Below are 16,654 nucleotides of genomic sequence, written 5' to 3'. Positions count from 1 at the left end.
TAGTAAAATAGCCAGTCTTTTGAACAGCACTTTGAAATGAACTGATCCAAAAGACTAAAAAGTCCCATAAAAGAGCAAAAAAGTCCCATCACAAGTCAGAATTGTTAAGACTTGTGTCAAAAATCCAGCAGAGGGCGCTGTTTCAGAGCGGGACCACTGCTGTCAGGGGCTGAGATAATAACACTGTGACTGTTTTAGCAGATTGATAAAATAAGTGTTTGAGTTAGAACTGATGTCATTTTGGTAAATTTTGGGACATGATTATGCCTAAGTGTCTTCAAGTCTATAGCTCCAAAAATCTGTATGTATTTTTTATTTATTTATTTATTTATTTATTTATTTATTTATTTATGTTTTCAGCTGCACTTATGTGTTCTTTCTGTCTGTTCTTGAGTCACTACAGCCTGATTTTGTGCATAGGTTTATTCCTCTAAGACTCAACACTGAGGCTCAAATGTGTCTTGTTGCATATTGTTTATTAGAAGAAAAATACATTATTTCAAGTATAAAAATAACATAGTGATGAACATGTCCCATGCACCAGAGGATGGACGGCTCCTGTGTTTTACTGGAGAGAAACTCTTAAAGGAAATAATTAAAGAAACATAACGAGATGAAGGATGAAAACTCTCCAAATACAACAAACAAACAAACAAACCTCAGAGTCTTTCACGAGTAGAGCGCCCCCTGTGAATCACCAACATGAACGAGATGAACGAGATGGAAGAATCACAGCCACAATAATCAGGAAGTTAAAGGGAAATAAATAACCAGAAAATAAAGATATAAATAATCATACTGAGTCGAGTTTCATTCATGTTTAACTTTGCTCAGTCGCATCTGCTTCATAACTGGTGTGGCACAAAAACATCATTTAAAATCAACAAAAACATTATTTAAAATCAACAAAAACATTATTTAAAATCAACAAAAACATTATTTAAAATCAAAGTGTCTGACGCAGTGACGTCAAAAATGCAATGAGAGCTGAACATGGAGCTCCGGACGCACCGTGTAAGAGTCTGTCCAGGAGCCACATGAGGGTCACTTTCTGCGTCCCACCTGCGCCAAAAGGCGCGCGTTCTCCGCAGCTTTGGCGCGCAAGTTTTTGGCTTTGGCCACGTCGAACAGCACGTTCATGATGTTGGTGGGAACGTCCAGGGACAGGGTGAGCCGGCTCCTGCGGTCTCCTTTACTGCTGTTCCGGAGCATTTGGCCCTTGAGCTTGGTCCGGCTGATGAAGCGGTAGTTTGCGGGACTAGAAGTCCTTTTTTCCCGACTGGACTCTGCGGAGGACGAGGAGGACAGGAGTTCTCCAAACTGCAGCACGGAGCTCCAGTCACTGAGCTGCGCGCTGTCGGGCTCTGGTCTGTCGCTCTGGGGCTCGTTACACAGCAGGTCTGACGGGTACAGGCGCAGGCACAGGCTGGAGGTCGGCGTGCACACGACCGAGAGAAGCAGCAGCGTCTTCAGGGAGGACAGCATGACGGTCCAACTCCTGCGCACAACACAATAAACATAAATAAATACATCTAAAGTTACTTTCAAACACAAAAAGCTGCATCATTTTCCCTAAAGGCACGAGTCAGAGCGGCTCCAGCAGGACACAGAGCCGTGCGTAATGGTGCTCCAAAGAGGCACAAAATGCGTAACGGGACGCTCTGATCAGGGACATTTACGTGGATTTACTCACCTCTATTTTCCTGGAGAAAACAGTCCACACGTTACACGCGACCACCGGACGGACCGCCACTTTAGGAACAACAAAGTCCTCAGAAGTGCGCGCTCTGGACACACTTGGAGAGTCTCCGCTTCTTTACGCAGCGCATTCAATTAGAAGGATCCATTAAAGTGGAGTTGTGCGCCAGCAACAACGTCACGGCACCGCACTAACCCAACGTCTCATTGAAGCCAGTGTCCTATTGGCTGAGAGCTGCTGATGTAAAGAAACAACTTAGTAAGTGGCAAAGCGCGCAGTGGCACGAGGCATCACGACCACTGACACAAAGGAAGAAAAACTTATTATTATGAGGCGAGGGGACGTTTTCACATGTATCACCTCAGCAGACCAGGCCTTTGCGCAGAGTTTACATCTGTGACACATGAGAGGAGTGTTCTGCAGCACCTCGGACAGCTCCAACTCATAAACCCACAGTTTTTTGTTTTTTTTTACCCTTGTCCCTCGTCCTCTTTTTTCAATGACGCCACAAAAAACATAAAAGATGAGATTTACAAACATAACTTCCTCATAAAGATTTCCAAAGGGTTAAACACGCTTCCACTTATTGCTATTTCATTCTCTCTGCATTGAGTCAAATCTCTCTTTGTGTTTTACATTGATAAACTCTATATATCACAGCAAGAACCGGGCGCCCCTGTTTCCTCCATCCACCAATTGGAAAAATCCTTCAGTTAAGGCAGTTCTGACCAAAACAGGATGAAGATCTTTGCTCTGACATATGGCCCCAGGGTCATTGAAGGATGGGTCAAATGCAGAGGACACATTTCCTCACAGGGACAAACAAAGTCCTAACGTTTACCTTATGTTATGATTGCCCTGTGTAAGCTCACGTTTATCGCTCAAGTCACTTTACCTTATCTTTATTTATTCAATTTGTCCTAAACTGTATTTATAAAGGGACATAGCAAGAAAACTGTGTGCTCTCTCTGTACCTGCTGCTGTCAGACTCGTCATTTTGGTCTTAAATGTTCGTATTAACCCTCTACATGATCCTGCTGTTTTTATTTCACTATTTTGTCCGTAAATCAAGATCTGAACATTAATAACAGACAAATCAGGCGCCTTCTTTCCCCGAGGTCGCTCCCGCTCGCGTTAGCAACAGGTTCGATTGACAGCGTTGCTAAGGTGCCTACTCCCTGCTAAACCAGCGGTGCGGGCGGGAAGGGGCGTTAGCTTCAACAGCCTCGCTCCGGATTGGCTCTTTGGTTGCTATGATACTCACATGTGGCTATGACGCTCTACATTCGCCGCTGTAACTGCTCCGGCCTCGACGAGCTTCATTTGACTGGAGCTGAACGCTGTGGGTGACGTCAGACTCGCTCAGTCCACTTCTTTATACAGTCTATGATCAGCTGTAGATAATCCATAGTTAAAGACGTTTATTGTACAAGTCGTGTAATTTGCTGAAGTCACTTTCCTGCTTTTTCCTCATGTTCAAACCCACATCAGAGAAACTTATTGTGTATTCATTGAACTTTGCGTCGCAACACTGTAATTCCCCCATTGTATCGTAAGACAAATCGAGGTTTATCTTATCATAATCCTACTTTTACACCAGTTAAGTGGAAAGAAGTAGAGAAGAAAAGTACAAAACTATGCCATCTTATTTTACTGAAGTGTTTATCTGTGAGCTTCAATTTCCAGAGTTTACCAAAGTATTCCACCTTTTCTACAATTTGAGGTGGTCACCCTCTGCTCCCATTTACCCTGCCTCTAAAAACGACAATAAAACAATGATTTTACACAGAAAAAATGGGAGAAAGTGGATTTATTACCAATTTAAGACACAACCAAATCACATTTTTTGACGTCAAGAGAACAAATTGAGAACATTTACAGCCTATTAGTATATTTCATTTACACATGTTTAACACACAAACCCTGCATATTTAGGCTGAGTTCATTTTCTCTCAAGCTGAAAACACGCCGTTCCACCTTGTGATGTCATCGTGTGGTGATACAGGAAGTGCTCCGCTGTGTTTTTAAACTCCACACACCTTCAAAAGAATAATCTGGATAATTTCAGCCTCTGGAATTGCCCAATCTCGACTGAACTAAAGGTAAAAAGTAGCTGTTAACTTGAAAACTACCACTTGATGACATCACAAGGTGGAACAGAGCGTTTTGAGCTTTGAAGATGTAGACAGACTGATAATAAAGTCAAATCCAGGTAGGTTTTTGATGACGTAACGACGTTATAACACGACTTAACGCTCACAAGAGTCAATTCCGCGTAATATAAGGACATTTAAGGACCTTTGCTTGTTAAACAGATTTGAATTAAGACGTCAGACTACAACACACTGAGCGCCCCCTGCTGTTTATTCCATGTCAAAATGCGGCGTTGGTGTGAAAACCAAAGCGTATAATGAGCTTCTACATTGTTGGATCAATCTTACACGTTCACAGACGGGGAAATGACGTGCTTTGACATGTAAATATAGTGTATTCCAAAGAGCGTTTTTCAACTTTTCTGAACAAATGTATATATTAAAAGTTCGCGTGTCTTAATTCTATACCTTTTGTGATGCCTGATGAAAGAAAACGCAAATATGCATCTCTTTTTAGGCACAGTTCTCACTCATTTTTTGAATTAATACAGATTATGCTAATGGAGAGTATAGCTGAAATGTGTCTTTTGCAGATTTGTGCGTTGCGTTGTGTGACAGGAGGTGTGGTCTCCCTGTGACATATCGTCTACCCGGAGCATCGGAGAAGGTGGGAGTCGATCGTGATGAGTCTGTTCCTCTATTCTGGAAATGCAAATTGCTTCTTTCAGAGTTTAGTTTTGATTTAACGAAACATGGGAAGAATCGGTGGCTTGTGTTACTTGAAATACGGGTTGTAAATTGTAAATATAGTCGCCGTAATTCAGATTTTACTGTCAGTTAGTGATGTGATGTTCGTGAATGAGTCAGTTTTTTATAACAAAAAGTTGTGTTTATTCTGTATACAAAAGTAAGATACAAAAAAAATACATAAATAAAACATTGTACAAAAAAAAAATCAACATTTCAATCATACAAAATGAATAGGCCTGTCATGATAATTACTATTCAGTCTATAAAGGATGGATCAATATTTATATTTTGTACATTTTCTTTGCACTACTGAGACATTTTTGGTTATTTTATGATAAGATTTGAGCTGTACGAGGTTGAATTAATCATTTCTATGACTCATTACAGACGCAAACTAAGCACTAAAGTGTTTTGTTCTGCCTTATTTGTTGCAGCTCATGTTTTTTTTATAAAATATTGCAGATTTAGAATAGTTTTTGTGGTTTAAATCTACTCTATCGCAGTGTTAAAATGTGTTATCGTGACAAGTCTAACAGTGAAAATCAAGAGTTTTGGCAGAAGTTGTCATCTCCACGGTTCAGTGTCTGTTGATGCATCTGGAAATAGAAAAACAAAAAACAAAAAAACACCAGCGTTAAAGTTATTGAGCATAGTGAAATGATGTGATATTTTGTGTTTAGTTCAGAGTTGACACCTTTTGTTGTTCTTCTAACTGTTTTTGTGTTGTTAACATCGCTGCTTTTGTATGTGACACTTTGTTGCTATAGAGACGAGTTGAAGTTGAGTTGAAGCTTCGACTGGTCAGTTACTGGATTGTTTTGGAAACTGGCTTGAGTGCGTCGAGACTGCTGTTGTTTTGTTTGTGTTTTTGCGTGGGTTACGGCCTACAGTAGCCCTTGTGTTCAGAAAATAAACAGCCAATAAAACTTTGACACGTTCCTACATTGGTGTCAGAAGTGGGATTGTCCTGAAAGTCGATATCCAGATACTTATCTCTAGGTAAAACTTGTAAATGTGTAAAGAAAAGAAAGAGTATTTGTATATCTGAAACTGAGTGATTGTGTGTGTGAGAATAATTTGGTATGGATGTGTATAAGTGTGTGTGTGTGTGTGTGTGTGAACAGAATTGTTTTAGAAATGACATATTTGAGGTGAGATGTGTTGTATTTGATGTATGTACCATATGTTTACTGTTACTCATACTTAACATCAGCCTGTCCAGGGACTACAGCTGGAAATTAGTATTTATGCTATAATCTGACACAATACATATTTCCTGTTTTCCTGCGTTAACTTCAACACTCCGGATTGGCTCTTTGGTTGCTATGATACTGCATTCAGAATTCCAAATATGGAACTCGGCACCAAATTCGCCGCTATAACTGCTAGCATCGATGAGCTTCATTTGACTGGAGCTGAACACCATGGGTGACGTCACACTCCTTTAATACTATGAATAAAAATGACTTTATATTGTATGACATTTCTGAAACACTTTAGTTTAAAGCTCACAGTTTTACAGTTCATGTTGCTTTTTACTGTTTAAAAACTGTTATATTTGCCAAAAAACAACATATTAACATGTTTAATCTGTTTCAGTTTTGTTTTTTAGTTCCCAATCCCCTCACTCCTCCTTCACAGCACTTCACAACACAATCAGCGTAATGAAACTGCAGCACATCGCATCAGGTTTGTGAAGTTGTATTGTATTTTTGTTTTATGCTTTTGTATATTTACGGAGAAGTGCAGTGTGGGAGCATGGGTGACATAAGCTTGTGGGCGGAGCATTGGACAGAATCTGAACTGCTAACCATACGGAAGGTTTAAAATAGGGCCCAGGAGAGATCACTAGATTACTCAAACATGTATGGATCACGTCTAAAACCTCTTCAGGCATGTTTTTAACGCGCAAACAACTTTATAACATGGTAAAAAGACCAAAAAAGTCAATTTTTGCCCTCTTGAGCTTATAAGATTACCATGTGGTACCTTTTTGCCTCGTCTCACACCGGAGCTGACACTCTTGCCTGGAGATGAACCTGTTTTTGTTCCCTCCGCAGCCTCCGTACACAAAGGGCCGGCAATCCCCTGACGCAGAGTGAAAGTACCATAGTAATGTGTACTCTGAGCACGACCCCTCCTTCATCGGCTCCAGGCACCCCTCCCATCCTGAAACTGAAAGAAACGAGAATTAACAGTGAGATATTGCTTATTTTTAAGAATGAATTTGCAAAAAGAGATAAGCGCGGCTTGTTTGCTTTGATCTGTTTAAAGCGCCCGTATTACGCCATTTCCTCATCACAAACAGAACCTGGAGTTGTTTTTGTTTCATTCACATGTTTCACTCACAAACTCTTCTTTTTCTTCTCTCAAGCAGAAAACGCTTTGTTCCACCTTGTGATGTCATGCGGTGATACAGGAAGTGAAGATGTAAGGAGTGTTTTTAAACTCCACACACCTTCACTAGAATCATTTGGATGATTTCAGTCCTGGAATTGCCGATTTCTACTGAACTAAAGGTAAAAAAAAGGTGGTATTAACTTGAAAACTACCGCTTCATGACATCGTAGGATAGAACAGAGCATTTTGAGCTTTGGAGATTGTGGACAATATACAAATGTAATAAATTGCTTCTGTTCTGTTTCCCCTGCAGCAGTGGCCATTTAACACACGATAACATCAGATAACAGCAACGTTCTGGTGATTCTGGTTAAGGCCACATTTCTATCTGTGGAATGTGTGACCCCCACTCTGTCAGTGAGTATAAAACATTAGTGCACGACTCATGACTCTGCTTTAAACACCGCTAAGGACACTACTCACTAGACTCTTCTTAGGACACGACTCACTAGACTCTTCTTAGGACACTACTTACTAGACTCTGCTTTAAACACTACTCTCTGGACTCTGCTTTAGACTCTTCTTAGGACACTACTCTCTAGACTCTGCTTAAGACACTACTCTCTAGACTCTGCATTAGACTCTTCTTAGGACACTACTCTCTAGACTCTGCTTTAGACTCTGCTTAGGACACTACTCTCTGGACTCTGCTTTAGACTCTGCTTAGGACACTACTCTCTGGGCTCTGCTTTAGACTCTTCTTAGGACACTACTCTCTAGACTCTGCTTAAGACACTACTCTCTAGACTCTGCTTTAGACTCTTCTTAGGACACTACTCTCTAGACTCTGCTTTAGACTCTTCTTAGGACACTACTCTCTAGACTCTGCTTTAGACTCTTCTTAGGACACGACTCACTAGACTCTTCTTAGGACACTACTTACTAGACTCTGCTTTAAACACTACTCTCTGGACTCTGCTTTAGACTCTGCTTAGGACACTACTCTCTGGGCTCTGCTTTAGACTCTTCTTAGGACACTACTCTCTAGACTCTGCTTAAGACACTACTCTCTAGACTCTGCTTTAGACTCTTCTTAGGACACTACTCTCTAGACTCTGCTTTAGACTCTGCTTAGGACACTACTCTCTGGACTCTGCTTTAGACTCTGCTTAGGACACTACTCTCTGGGCTCTGCTTTAGACTCTTCTTAGGACACTACTCTCTAGACTCTGCTTAAGACACTACTCTCTAGACTCTGCTTTAGACTCTTCTTAGGACACTACTCTCTAGACTCTGCTTTAGACTCTTCTTAGGACACTACTCTCTGGACTCTGCTTTAGACTCTGCTTAGGACACTACTCTCTGGACTCTGCTTTAGACTCTGCTTAGGACAATACTCTCTAGACTCTTCTTAGGACACTACTCTCTAGACTCTGCTTTGAATGTTTCTGGACGTAACCGACAATAAAGATCCACAGAATGGTTCCTGAGCCTCTGCGCCTGATCTTCATACAACAAAACAGAAACCGACAAGATGTAAACAGACTAATAATGCAGGATTACTCAAACATGTGTGAATGAAACACAACTCCAACTATGTTTTTGAGGAGGTATCAGCATTATAACGTAACTAAAACCTTACAAAAGTAAATTTGGCGTAATATAGGACCTTTAAGCAAAATGTTTTTCATATGTATTTAATATTATTCCCTTGCTTTTTGATGAAACACCACTCAACATTACCTCAGTTAATAATATCTGTAGAATATGGTAAACTGGTGATATCTATTTTTGCAATTGAACTCATCATTTGTAAGAAAAAATACGTAAAAAGATATGAGGAAAAAGACATGCAGAGATAATCTAGATCATTATTTTGCATTTTGTGTTTTCGTAAACCACTGCATTGTTCGGAAACGTCATGATAATAAAACTGGTCCATTTACTTTTTGTTCAAAACTACAGACTATTTTTGATGTTGGCCCTGCCTTTTATAACAGCGTCTCATCACAGCGAGCAGCAGATCTTCATTTACACTGTTTTGAAAAATGTCTACACAACAGTTGGAACACGATGAAGCAGAGTCTATATTTTTGAAAGAAACTAAAGTAAGTACAGAGTTGTGGACGTTCATACATAGACTGTGTAGATAAATGGACATAGCTAACCTGCTAGCCGCCGCGTTACAAATAGGAAGTGATCATGGGCGCAGTTCCGGCTCCATCGACTCACTTTACATTGAAAAACTGTCGTCCCTTGTCGTCGTTTCGGTCTTAAATGTTCGCATTAACCCGCTCTACATGATCCCGGGGTTTTTATTTCACTATTGTGTCTGTAAAATAAGATATGCACATCAATAACAGACAAATCACGCGTCTTCTTTACCCAAAGTCGCTCCCGCTAGCGTTAGCAACAGGTTTGATTGACAGCGTTGCTAAGCGCCCGCTCCCTGCTAAACCAACGAGCAGAAAGGGGCGTTACCTTCAACAGCCTCGCTTCGGATTGGCTCTTGGGTTGTAATGATACTCGACTACACGTTCACCGCTATAACTGCTAGCGACGGTGAGCTTCATTTGACCGGAGTGGAACGCTGTGGGTGACGTCACACTCACTTAGTCCACTTCTTTATACAGTCTATTGTCTTATATAATATCTCTATGCTAATTAGTAGAAGCTGCCTTTTGTTATCTAATGTTATCGTCCACTTAGCAGCTCGTCTGGTTCAGGAAGATTTTGGAAAACCGGAGCCAGTTCCCTGTATCTGTATTTGCTATAGCCTTTAGCATTAGCTCGCAAAAGTCGTAAATTATGAATAATTTTGAAGGTCTTAACTGGAAGAAACCCACTGACCACCTTTTACTTGAAACCAGAGCCTTATTTAAAGTCATTGTTGAGCGTGTAAACCTTTTGATGTCTTACTTTAGATAGTAAGTAGCATGTAAAAGTGGCATTTGAGCTAACGTCAAACCATATAGTCAGGGTTGCCAGGTTTCAGCGGCCCAAGAAAACCTGCCCCAGACCCGCGGACTGTACGGCGCAGCTGGAATTCACTGTATTTATGAAAGTATCGCTCCTCCAGTGACTCAGACCTGCCCCCTCCCCCTCGCTCTCGCACAAACAGAAGGTCCACAGAGCGCAGACGGCTTTGCGTATGAAGATTTGACACCGAAACACAGGACTTTCAATAGGATTATTATAAAATCTATACATTTAATCACAAAATAACCTGCGGCAGCTCAAAAAAAGCCGCCCAATTCAATGGTTAGACTGCTTACTTGCATCTAATCATGAAATAAACATATACTTATATACTTAAATATGGGGACTGGCTTCACTATTCGAAGCGTCTGACTTTTTACGCGTCTCCGGGTAGCATCGGCAAGCTATGATCGGTTGTAGCAGCGGGTAGACAGAGAATTTTTGGGTCTATGAATGCGTTTGGGTTTCAGGCATAAGGAGTCCTTCATGATTTGGATCATCTGTCACGGCAACAATCGTAGCAATAACGCAATTCAAATCAAAATACTGGATCGTTTGGATGGGGAATGGCCTTAGACTGTATATATTTCATTCATTTCATTTATTTATTCATTTCAAGCGCACGTATCAAGCACACACCCAAAGCATATCCCACAAATTTGTTCCTATGCAAGCTCGAAAAGGAGTGGGAAGAAGAAAACATGTTAAATTCCACTCCTATCTTCCTTTAGGACATAAATTCAATGCTTTGTTTAAGCTTCCTATTCGGTTGAAAGAAAAAAAAAGAATACATATATACCTGAACACATACATATACACAGTGTGGCCCAGAAGTCACTGATACTTTTAAATCTTCAGTCGCTCCTGTAATTCTTAAGTTAAACTCACATAATTTTAGCAGTAGATAAACTGAACCTTCTGAGATTTTTGGCGATATATACGGTTATAATTGTTCATTTACACTTGAACTTATCACTACTTAAACTACAGGAAGTAAAAATAATGTTTTTTAAGTGTCCACCATTCTCAGTTTGTCCCTGAACAGTCTGATCCAACACACTTTGCGTCACATTTAAAGCATTTCGGGGCTTATGTCTCTTATTTGATCCTCGATATTACGTTTTAAGTCGTTTATTAAGTCGTCTGAGGTTTATTCACAAACTCCTTTTCTTTAAGATCGACCCACAGGAAGAAATCAGGACTAGTCAGGTCTGTGGAGATCACATACTACCCCCTGTCTTTGAAAAACACTTATTATTCCTTTAATGGCGTTTACGCTCGGGGCATCTCTGAATTTGACCCAATGTGACTCAAAGTTCCACTGTTCAATGAGGGTTCGTTCCTCGGTGTTGTATTTACTCAGATTAATGTGGGAAGAGTCGTTCTAAATGCTCTGAAAAAATAAAATAAAAATATTGAGAAACAAAAGAGTTATGAGTTTTTTTCAACTGTCAGTGACTTTTGGGACACCCTGTACAATAAACGCAGCAAAAGGTAACAATTTAACAATAATTTTAGATGTACAGTGTTAATATAAGTATGTATAAATAGGACGTGATCGTGGGCTACACTTCTGGCTCCATCAACTCTGGCTCCAATTCGCTTTCTATTGAAAAACCGTGTCCTCTCTCTCTGTACCTGCTGCTGTCAGACTCGTCATTTTGGTCTTAAACGTTCGTATTAACCCGCTCTACATGATCCTGGGGTGTTTACTTTACGCTATTGTGTCTGTAACTTAAGATATGAACATTAATACGAGACAAATGATCTCCTCGGACGCTATGGGGCGACGTCACACTCGCTTAATCCACTTATTTACACAGTCTATGAGATCGGCCCTCACCAAACCCTTCAACTCGGGACGTAATAATTTGCCTGTAACCTATGAATCCGTGCGAGAATCAAACCCCGAATAAAAATACAACTTGAGCCAATGTTTGATGGAGGGGGGTGTCTCTTAAAAGGGCACAAACGTCACTCGCGCGTTTTGAGACAGTACGGGACCAGTTTGTTGTCTATAATTATGAAAATGATTCCTCCAACTTGATGGTAGATCAGACAGCCGTGTTTTGGCTGTTCACTACAAATTCCATTACCCATGTCAACCGAGCTGCTCTGTAAATAAAAACATCACAAAAACGAACCATATCGGACACTCACCGCCATTAGTTGGTCCAAACACCCGTCTTTTCATCCTCGTCGAGCCTAGAGCCAAAAACAACATCAGTTAAACATTAGCCACTAAGAAGGAAATACTTTCGAAAAACGCCAGAGGGATTTTGGACCGGCGTCTGATTAACTTGGCAGCGTTTTCTAGTTTTAAAAGCAGGTTAAACACTTTTGGCAAGCGACGATTTTGATATTACTTAATCTTCAAAGTCGCCAAAGTCCCCGTATAGTGCGCAAGCCAGAAACTCAGCACATAAACAACAGAGACGACATTGACACGGGGCAATGTCGAACTCAATATTTCATCGTTTTCGCGTTTACCTGAAGCCAGAGCAGAAGCTAATTAGCATGTAGCGTCCTATTTTTACCTCAGGGTATAAATCACTAATGAGCCACACATGCTGTAATAATGGCTTTGTTTAACTGGGCTTAAAATCAGAGACGGCGCACACACAACGCTCCACAACGGGCAGAAAATAGACACGTTTACTTGAGCGAGTTTAAACAACAGTGATCAAAAAAAAGTTACATAATGTTTTTGTTTTATGAGCTTCAAAAGGATAGTGTCAGTGGTGGAAGGTAACGAAGTGCTGTACTTAAGTAGAATCGGTAGGTATCTGTATTTTACTCAAAGTTCAAAGTTCAAAGTACAAAGTGTGCAATACTCAAGTCACTTTACGGAGATGTTACATTAGAGTCTATTTTTTAGTTTATTTTTAAGTCTATTTTTTAAATTATTTTAAGCTATTTATCTATTATCTTGTTTTATTGCATGTACCATTTTCCTTCTGTTCTTTAACTGTGCGGTGCAATACTGGAATTTCCCCACTGTGGGACTAATAAAGGCAGATCTGATCTTATCTTATATTAAAGTTCAAATTGTACTTTATTGTCAATTCACTATGTAACAGATATTACACAGAGGATTGAAATTGCGTTCCACCGGACTCCAAATGTGCAATTTAACTAAAAACACACACACACTCATGACATAAAGTGTACACATGCATCAATAGTAAATAGACGTGAACAAACAGGCGAGCATATACAAGAAGGACGCTTGAGGTAGATAATGAGCCGTATAAAAGGTACAAAAGTTATTGAGGTAGAATGAGATGTGCAATATGTAAAGTGCAAAAAAATGAAAGAGTGCAAGAGTGCTGAGCTGCCTGGAGATTATCGTATGTGAGATTGATCTAGATATCATCAGCAATCATGTTTTGTGTTTATTTCAGAGTCGACACATTTTGCTCATCCTCTTGTAACTGTTTATGTAACTGCTTTTGTATGTGACGTTCCTGCCCTCACCTCTGGTCATGAGCTCTGGGTAATGAGTGAAAGGACAAGATCGCAGATACAAGTGGCTGAAATGAGGTTTTTTAGAGATAGAGGTGAGGAGCTCGGTCACACAGGAGGAGCTCGGAGTAGAGCCGCTGTTCCTTCCCACCGGAAAGAGGCCCCGGGGAAGACTGAGGACACGCTGGATGGATTATGTCTCTCAACGATCGAATCCCAGCTCACGTTCCCTATTAGTGCATGAACAATCCAACGCTTGGTGAATTCTGCTTCACAGTGACAGGAAGAGCCGACATCGAAGGATCAAAAAGCGGCGTCGCTATGAACGCTTGGCCGCCACAAGCCACTTATCCCTGTGGTAACTTTTCTGACACCTCCTGCTTAAAACCCAAAAAGTCAGAAGGATCGTGAGGCCCCATTTTCACGGTCTGTGTTCATACTGAAAATCAAGATCAAGTGAGCTCTTGGGGTCCCACCTGAGGAGCTGGAGGACGTGTCTGGGGTGAGGGAAGTCTGGGAGTTCCTGCTTAGACCCGGCTCCGGATAAGAGGAAGAAAAGGGATGGATGGACTTGGTTCCTTTGCAACATGATGTGAAGGTTCAATCGGTCAGTTACTGGTCTGTTTTGGAGACTGCTGTAGTTTTGCTTTTGTTTTGTTCATAAACTGTATAAAGAAGTGGACTAAGTGAGTCTGACGTCACGTTCAGCTCCAGTCCAATGAATCTCATCGAGGCTAGAGCAGTTATAGGGGTCAATATTTGGAATTCTGACCACGAGTATCATAGCAACCAAAGAGCCAATCCAGAGCGAGGATGTTGAAGGTAACGCCTCTTCCGATACCACGACTGGTTTAGCAGCGTAAAGGCCCTTAGCAACGCTGTCAATCAAACCTGTTGCTAAGTATTTATAGAACAAAATAGGATACAGTTGTCCCTCTCATGGCCTTGCTGTTTTGTGGATTTTTTTAGTGCAATTTCACATGGTTTTTTTTACATCCTATGAGCGTGCATCGTGTTCTGCGTCCTGATTGGCTGTTGGACTGTAGACCATTGTGTTCTTTGTCCTGATTGGCTGTTGGACTGTAGACCATTGTGTTCTTTGTCCTGATTGGCTGTTGGACTGTAGACCATTGTCCATCAGTCTCCTCCGTGCCGTGTCTCCTGTCCAGTACAGAATGTGTTCAGACAAATTTACATAAACGTTGGATCTCAGTGTGACTCTGAAGTGCTGTACGTTTGCAATTTGTTTTCTCCCCGACAAAACCCACAATGTCGATGAAACAACAAGAGAGAAATGTGAGAAAATGTGAACGCCTGTGTGAGAAAAGTGTATAAAGTGTGTGGTGAGGGGTTTTACAGACAAAAACATAGAGAATAATCGTAAAAATAAAGCTGATACTTCGCGGGTTATTTTTAGAACGAAACCCCGCGACAAACGAGGAACTAGCGCATTGACTGAACCGATATGTTTCCATTTTCAGTATCGGTGTTGATATCCGGTGCATCTAGGTACAGATATTTTTAACCTGGAAACTTCGACCTCTCTGACAAAGACCTGTCAATTACAGAAAAACCCCTCGAAAAAACATCCCCTTTATGATCTGGTCCTCTGTCAGACGGCTCCTCGTCACCTCCGAGACGCAGCAGGTCCTCCAGAAATAATGGATCACGGATGTAAAGATATCTGCCCCATGTGGAGTTTCAGAGACTCATGTCACTGTGATGTACGATGTTATGAGCGCGGCTGTTTAGAGGCCGTGTCACATGGGACGGAGCGCTGCCTCACGTAGCTGTATTTATAGGATTTTATTATCGTATCATGGTGTATTATATTCAAGGGTCTGCTCCTGACTTGTGCTTCAGTCGCTCAGGAAAACGCCTTTTACTCTATACGTTTATTGCAGCTATTGCTATTGTAAAAACTGAAAAATAAGAATAAAAAAATAAATATATTGCGTGTACATTTTTTTAAAAACATTGCAATTTCCTGGACTTTGATATAAAAATGGTGACAGTTGTTTCTCTGTCATGGTTAAAAATAAGAGTGAGAGAAGGGACAAAGGGGGCGGGGCTAACAATTCAAAATCGATAGCAGGATCTTTGTCGGATTTTGTAAAATAAGTTTCCCCCAAAAATGCGACTTATAGTCCAGTGCGACTTGTATATGTTTTTTCTTCATTATTATGCATTTTTGGCTGGTGCGACTTATAATCCAGGAAATACGGTATTATTATGTTCTTATAAAACTGTAAATGAGACCACTGCGGTTTTGACCCAAAGCTGGAGTCGTCTCATTGTTTGTTTTGTTTATTTATTTGGATCCCATTAGCAGCTCGTCCTCTTGGGTTCATTGAAATATAAATTATAAGAGCTTCATTTTATCATTACAAATATACATACGCACATTACATTACATTTGATATTTCATTGCAATAAAATCACATTTCTTAATAATCAAAGTAGAATTGAAGTTCATTTAAAGCGCACATTTACAGCACATTTAAACGGATTTAACATGTCACGTTTCAGATACATTTTGTTGTATATTAATCCCGCAGTCGTACAGTTTTGATCCATAGCAAAATAAAAATAAATAAATACATAAAATCTATCAACTGGACAAAACTTGATAGCAGTTGTGGTCAGATTACTGCTGGACACTGTTTTATATCTGTCTGAAGGGAGGAGCTAACTACACTGAAACTGTAAACAGCTATTGTCTCCAGTTTCAACCTTTAATGGCCTTACTATTGTTCTTTTTTTATCAATGGGACACTTTTCCAAGTAGATATCGAACTTTACAGAACGGTTTTCTTTATGAAATTGGTTCTGGGGTACGGTGCGATTATGTGACCATTAGCGGCGGCTCTAGTGCCAGTGAATTATTTGATTAAAAACAAAACTAGACGTCGTTAAAGTCGGTGTTTTGTATAAGAAGGTTCCCGGTGTAACTAAGCTGTAGTCTCCCATTGGGATTAGTTCGGATCAGTTTTATTACCGGTGCTGTTCAGAGGCGGGACGTTCTCTCCTGGGCTCAGAGGGGCTGCAGTCACGAGGCTCCCGTCCCTGACTTCATACCGTTCATGTGACTCCTCCTCTTCCTCCTCCTGGTTTAAATCGGGTTTATCTCCTCTCACCGGTTTGGTCCCATCAGGATCAACGGACTTCACCATGAACTTGTACTCGAGACCTGACAAAACACACGAGATGGAGAAGAATATTTAAACACAGTGTCCTACATATGTACAGAGTGTTCATACAGTCTCTTTACAATAAAAAAAATCACAAAGGCAATTGATAAGATACATTAATCAGCCCTGTTCTTTTG

General features: G+C 40.7%; 2 protein-coding genes across 2 annotated transcripts in view; both read right to left on the bottom strand.

Annotated features, from left to right (window-relative positions):
- Nucleotides 1-1,044: 1,044 nt before the first annotated feature.
- Nucleotides 1,045-1,487, bottom strand: ucn3l (urocortin 3, like). The gene has a single exon (XM_033976294.2). The coding sequence runs from the start codon at nucleotides 1,483-1,485 to the stop codon at nucleotides 1,045-1,047; it is 441 nt and encodes a 146-aa protein (XP_033832185.1). The 5' UTR covers nucleotides 1,486-1,487.
- Nucleotides 1,488-5,063: 3,576 nt separating this feature from the next.
- The window catches only part of col7a1l (collagen type VII alpha 1-like), a 152,679-nt gene continuing 141,088 nt past the window's right edge, over nucleotides 5,064-16,654 (bottom strand). The window contains exons 104-107 of the mRNA XM_055225585.1: nucleotides 16,325-16,516; nucleotides 12,022-12,066; nucleotides 6,532-6,717; nucleotides 5,064-5,138 (exon numbers count right to left, since the gene is read on the bottom strand). Coding sequence (XP_055081560.1) covers nucleotides 5,107-5,138; nucleotides 6,532-6,717; nucleotides 12,022-12,066; nucleotides 16,325-16,516 — 455 coding nt within the window. The 3' untranslated portion in view covers nucleotides 5,064-5,106. The remainder of the gene's footprint in view (nucleotides 5,139-6,531; nucleotides 6,718-12,021; nucleotides 12,067-16,324; nucleotides 16,517-16,654) is intronic.

Source organism: Periophthalmus magnuspinnatus, chromosome 12, assembly GCF_009829125.3.
Source record: "Periophthalmus magnuspinnatus isolate fPerMag1 chromosome 12, fPerMag1.2.pri, whole genome shotgun sequence".
NCBI classification, from domain to species: domain Eukaryota; kingdom Metazoa; phylum Chordata; class Actinopteri; order Gobiiformes; family Gobiidae; genus Periophthalmus; species Periophthalmus magnuspinnatus.
The sequence above is the reverse complement of the archived record's forward strand: the minus strand, read 5'-3'. Positions and strand labels throughout refer to the sequence as shown.

Excerpts from the sequence above, each read along its gene's own strand:
- ucn3l (XM_033976294.2), bottom strand. The coding sequence starts at position 1,485 with ATGCTGTCCTCCCTGAAGACGCTGCTGCTTCTCTCGGTCGTGTGCACG.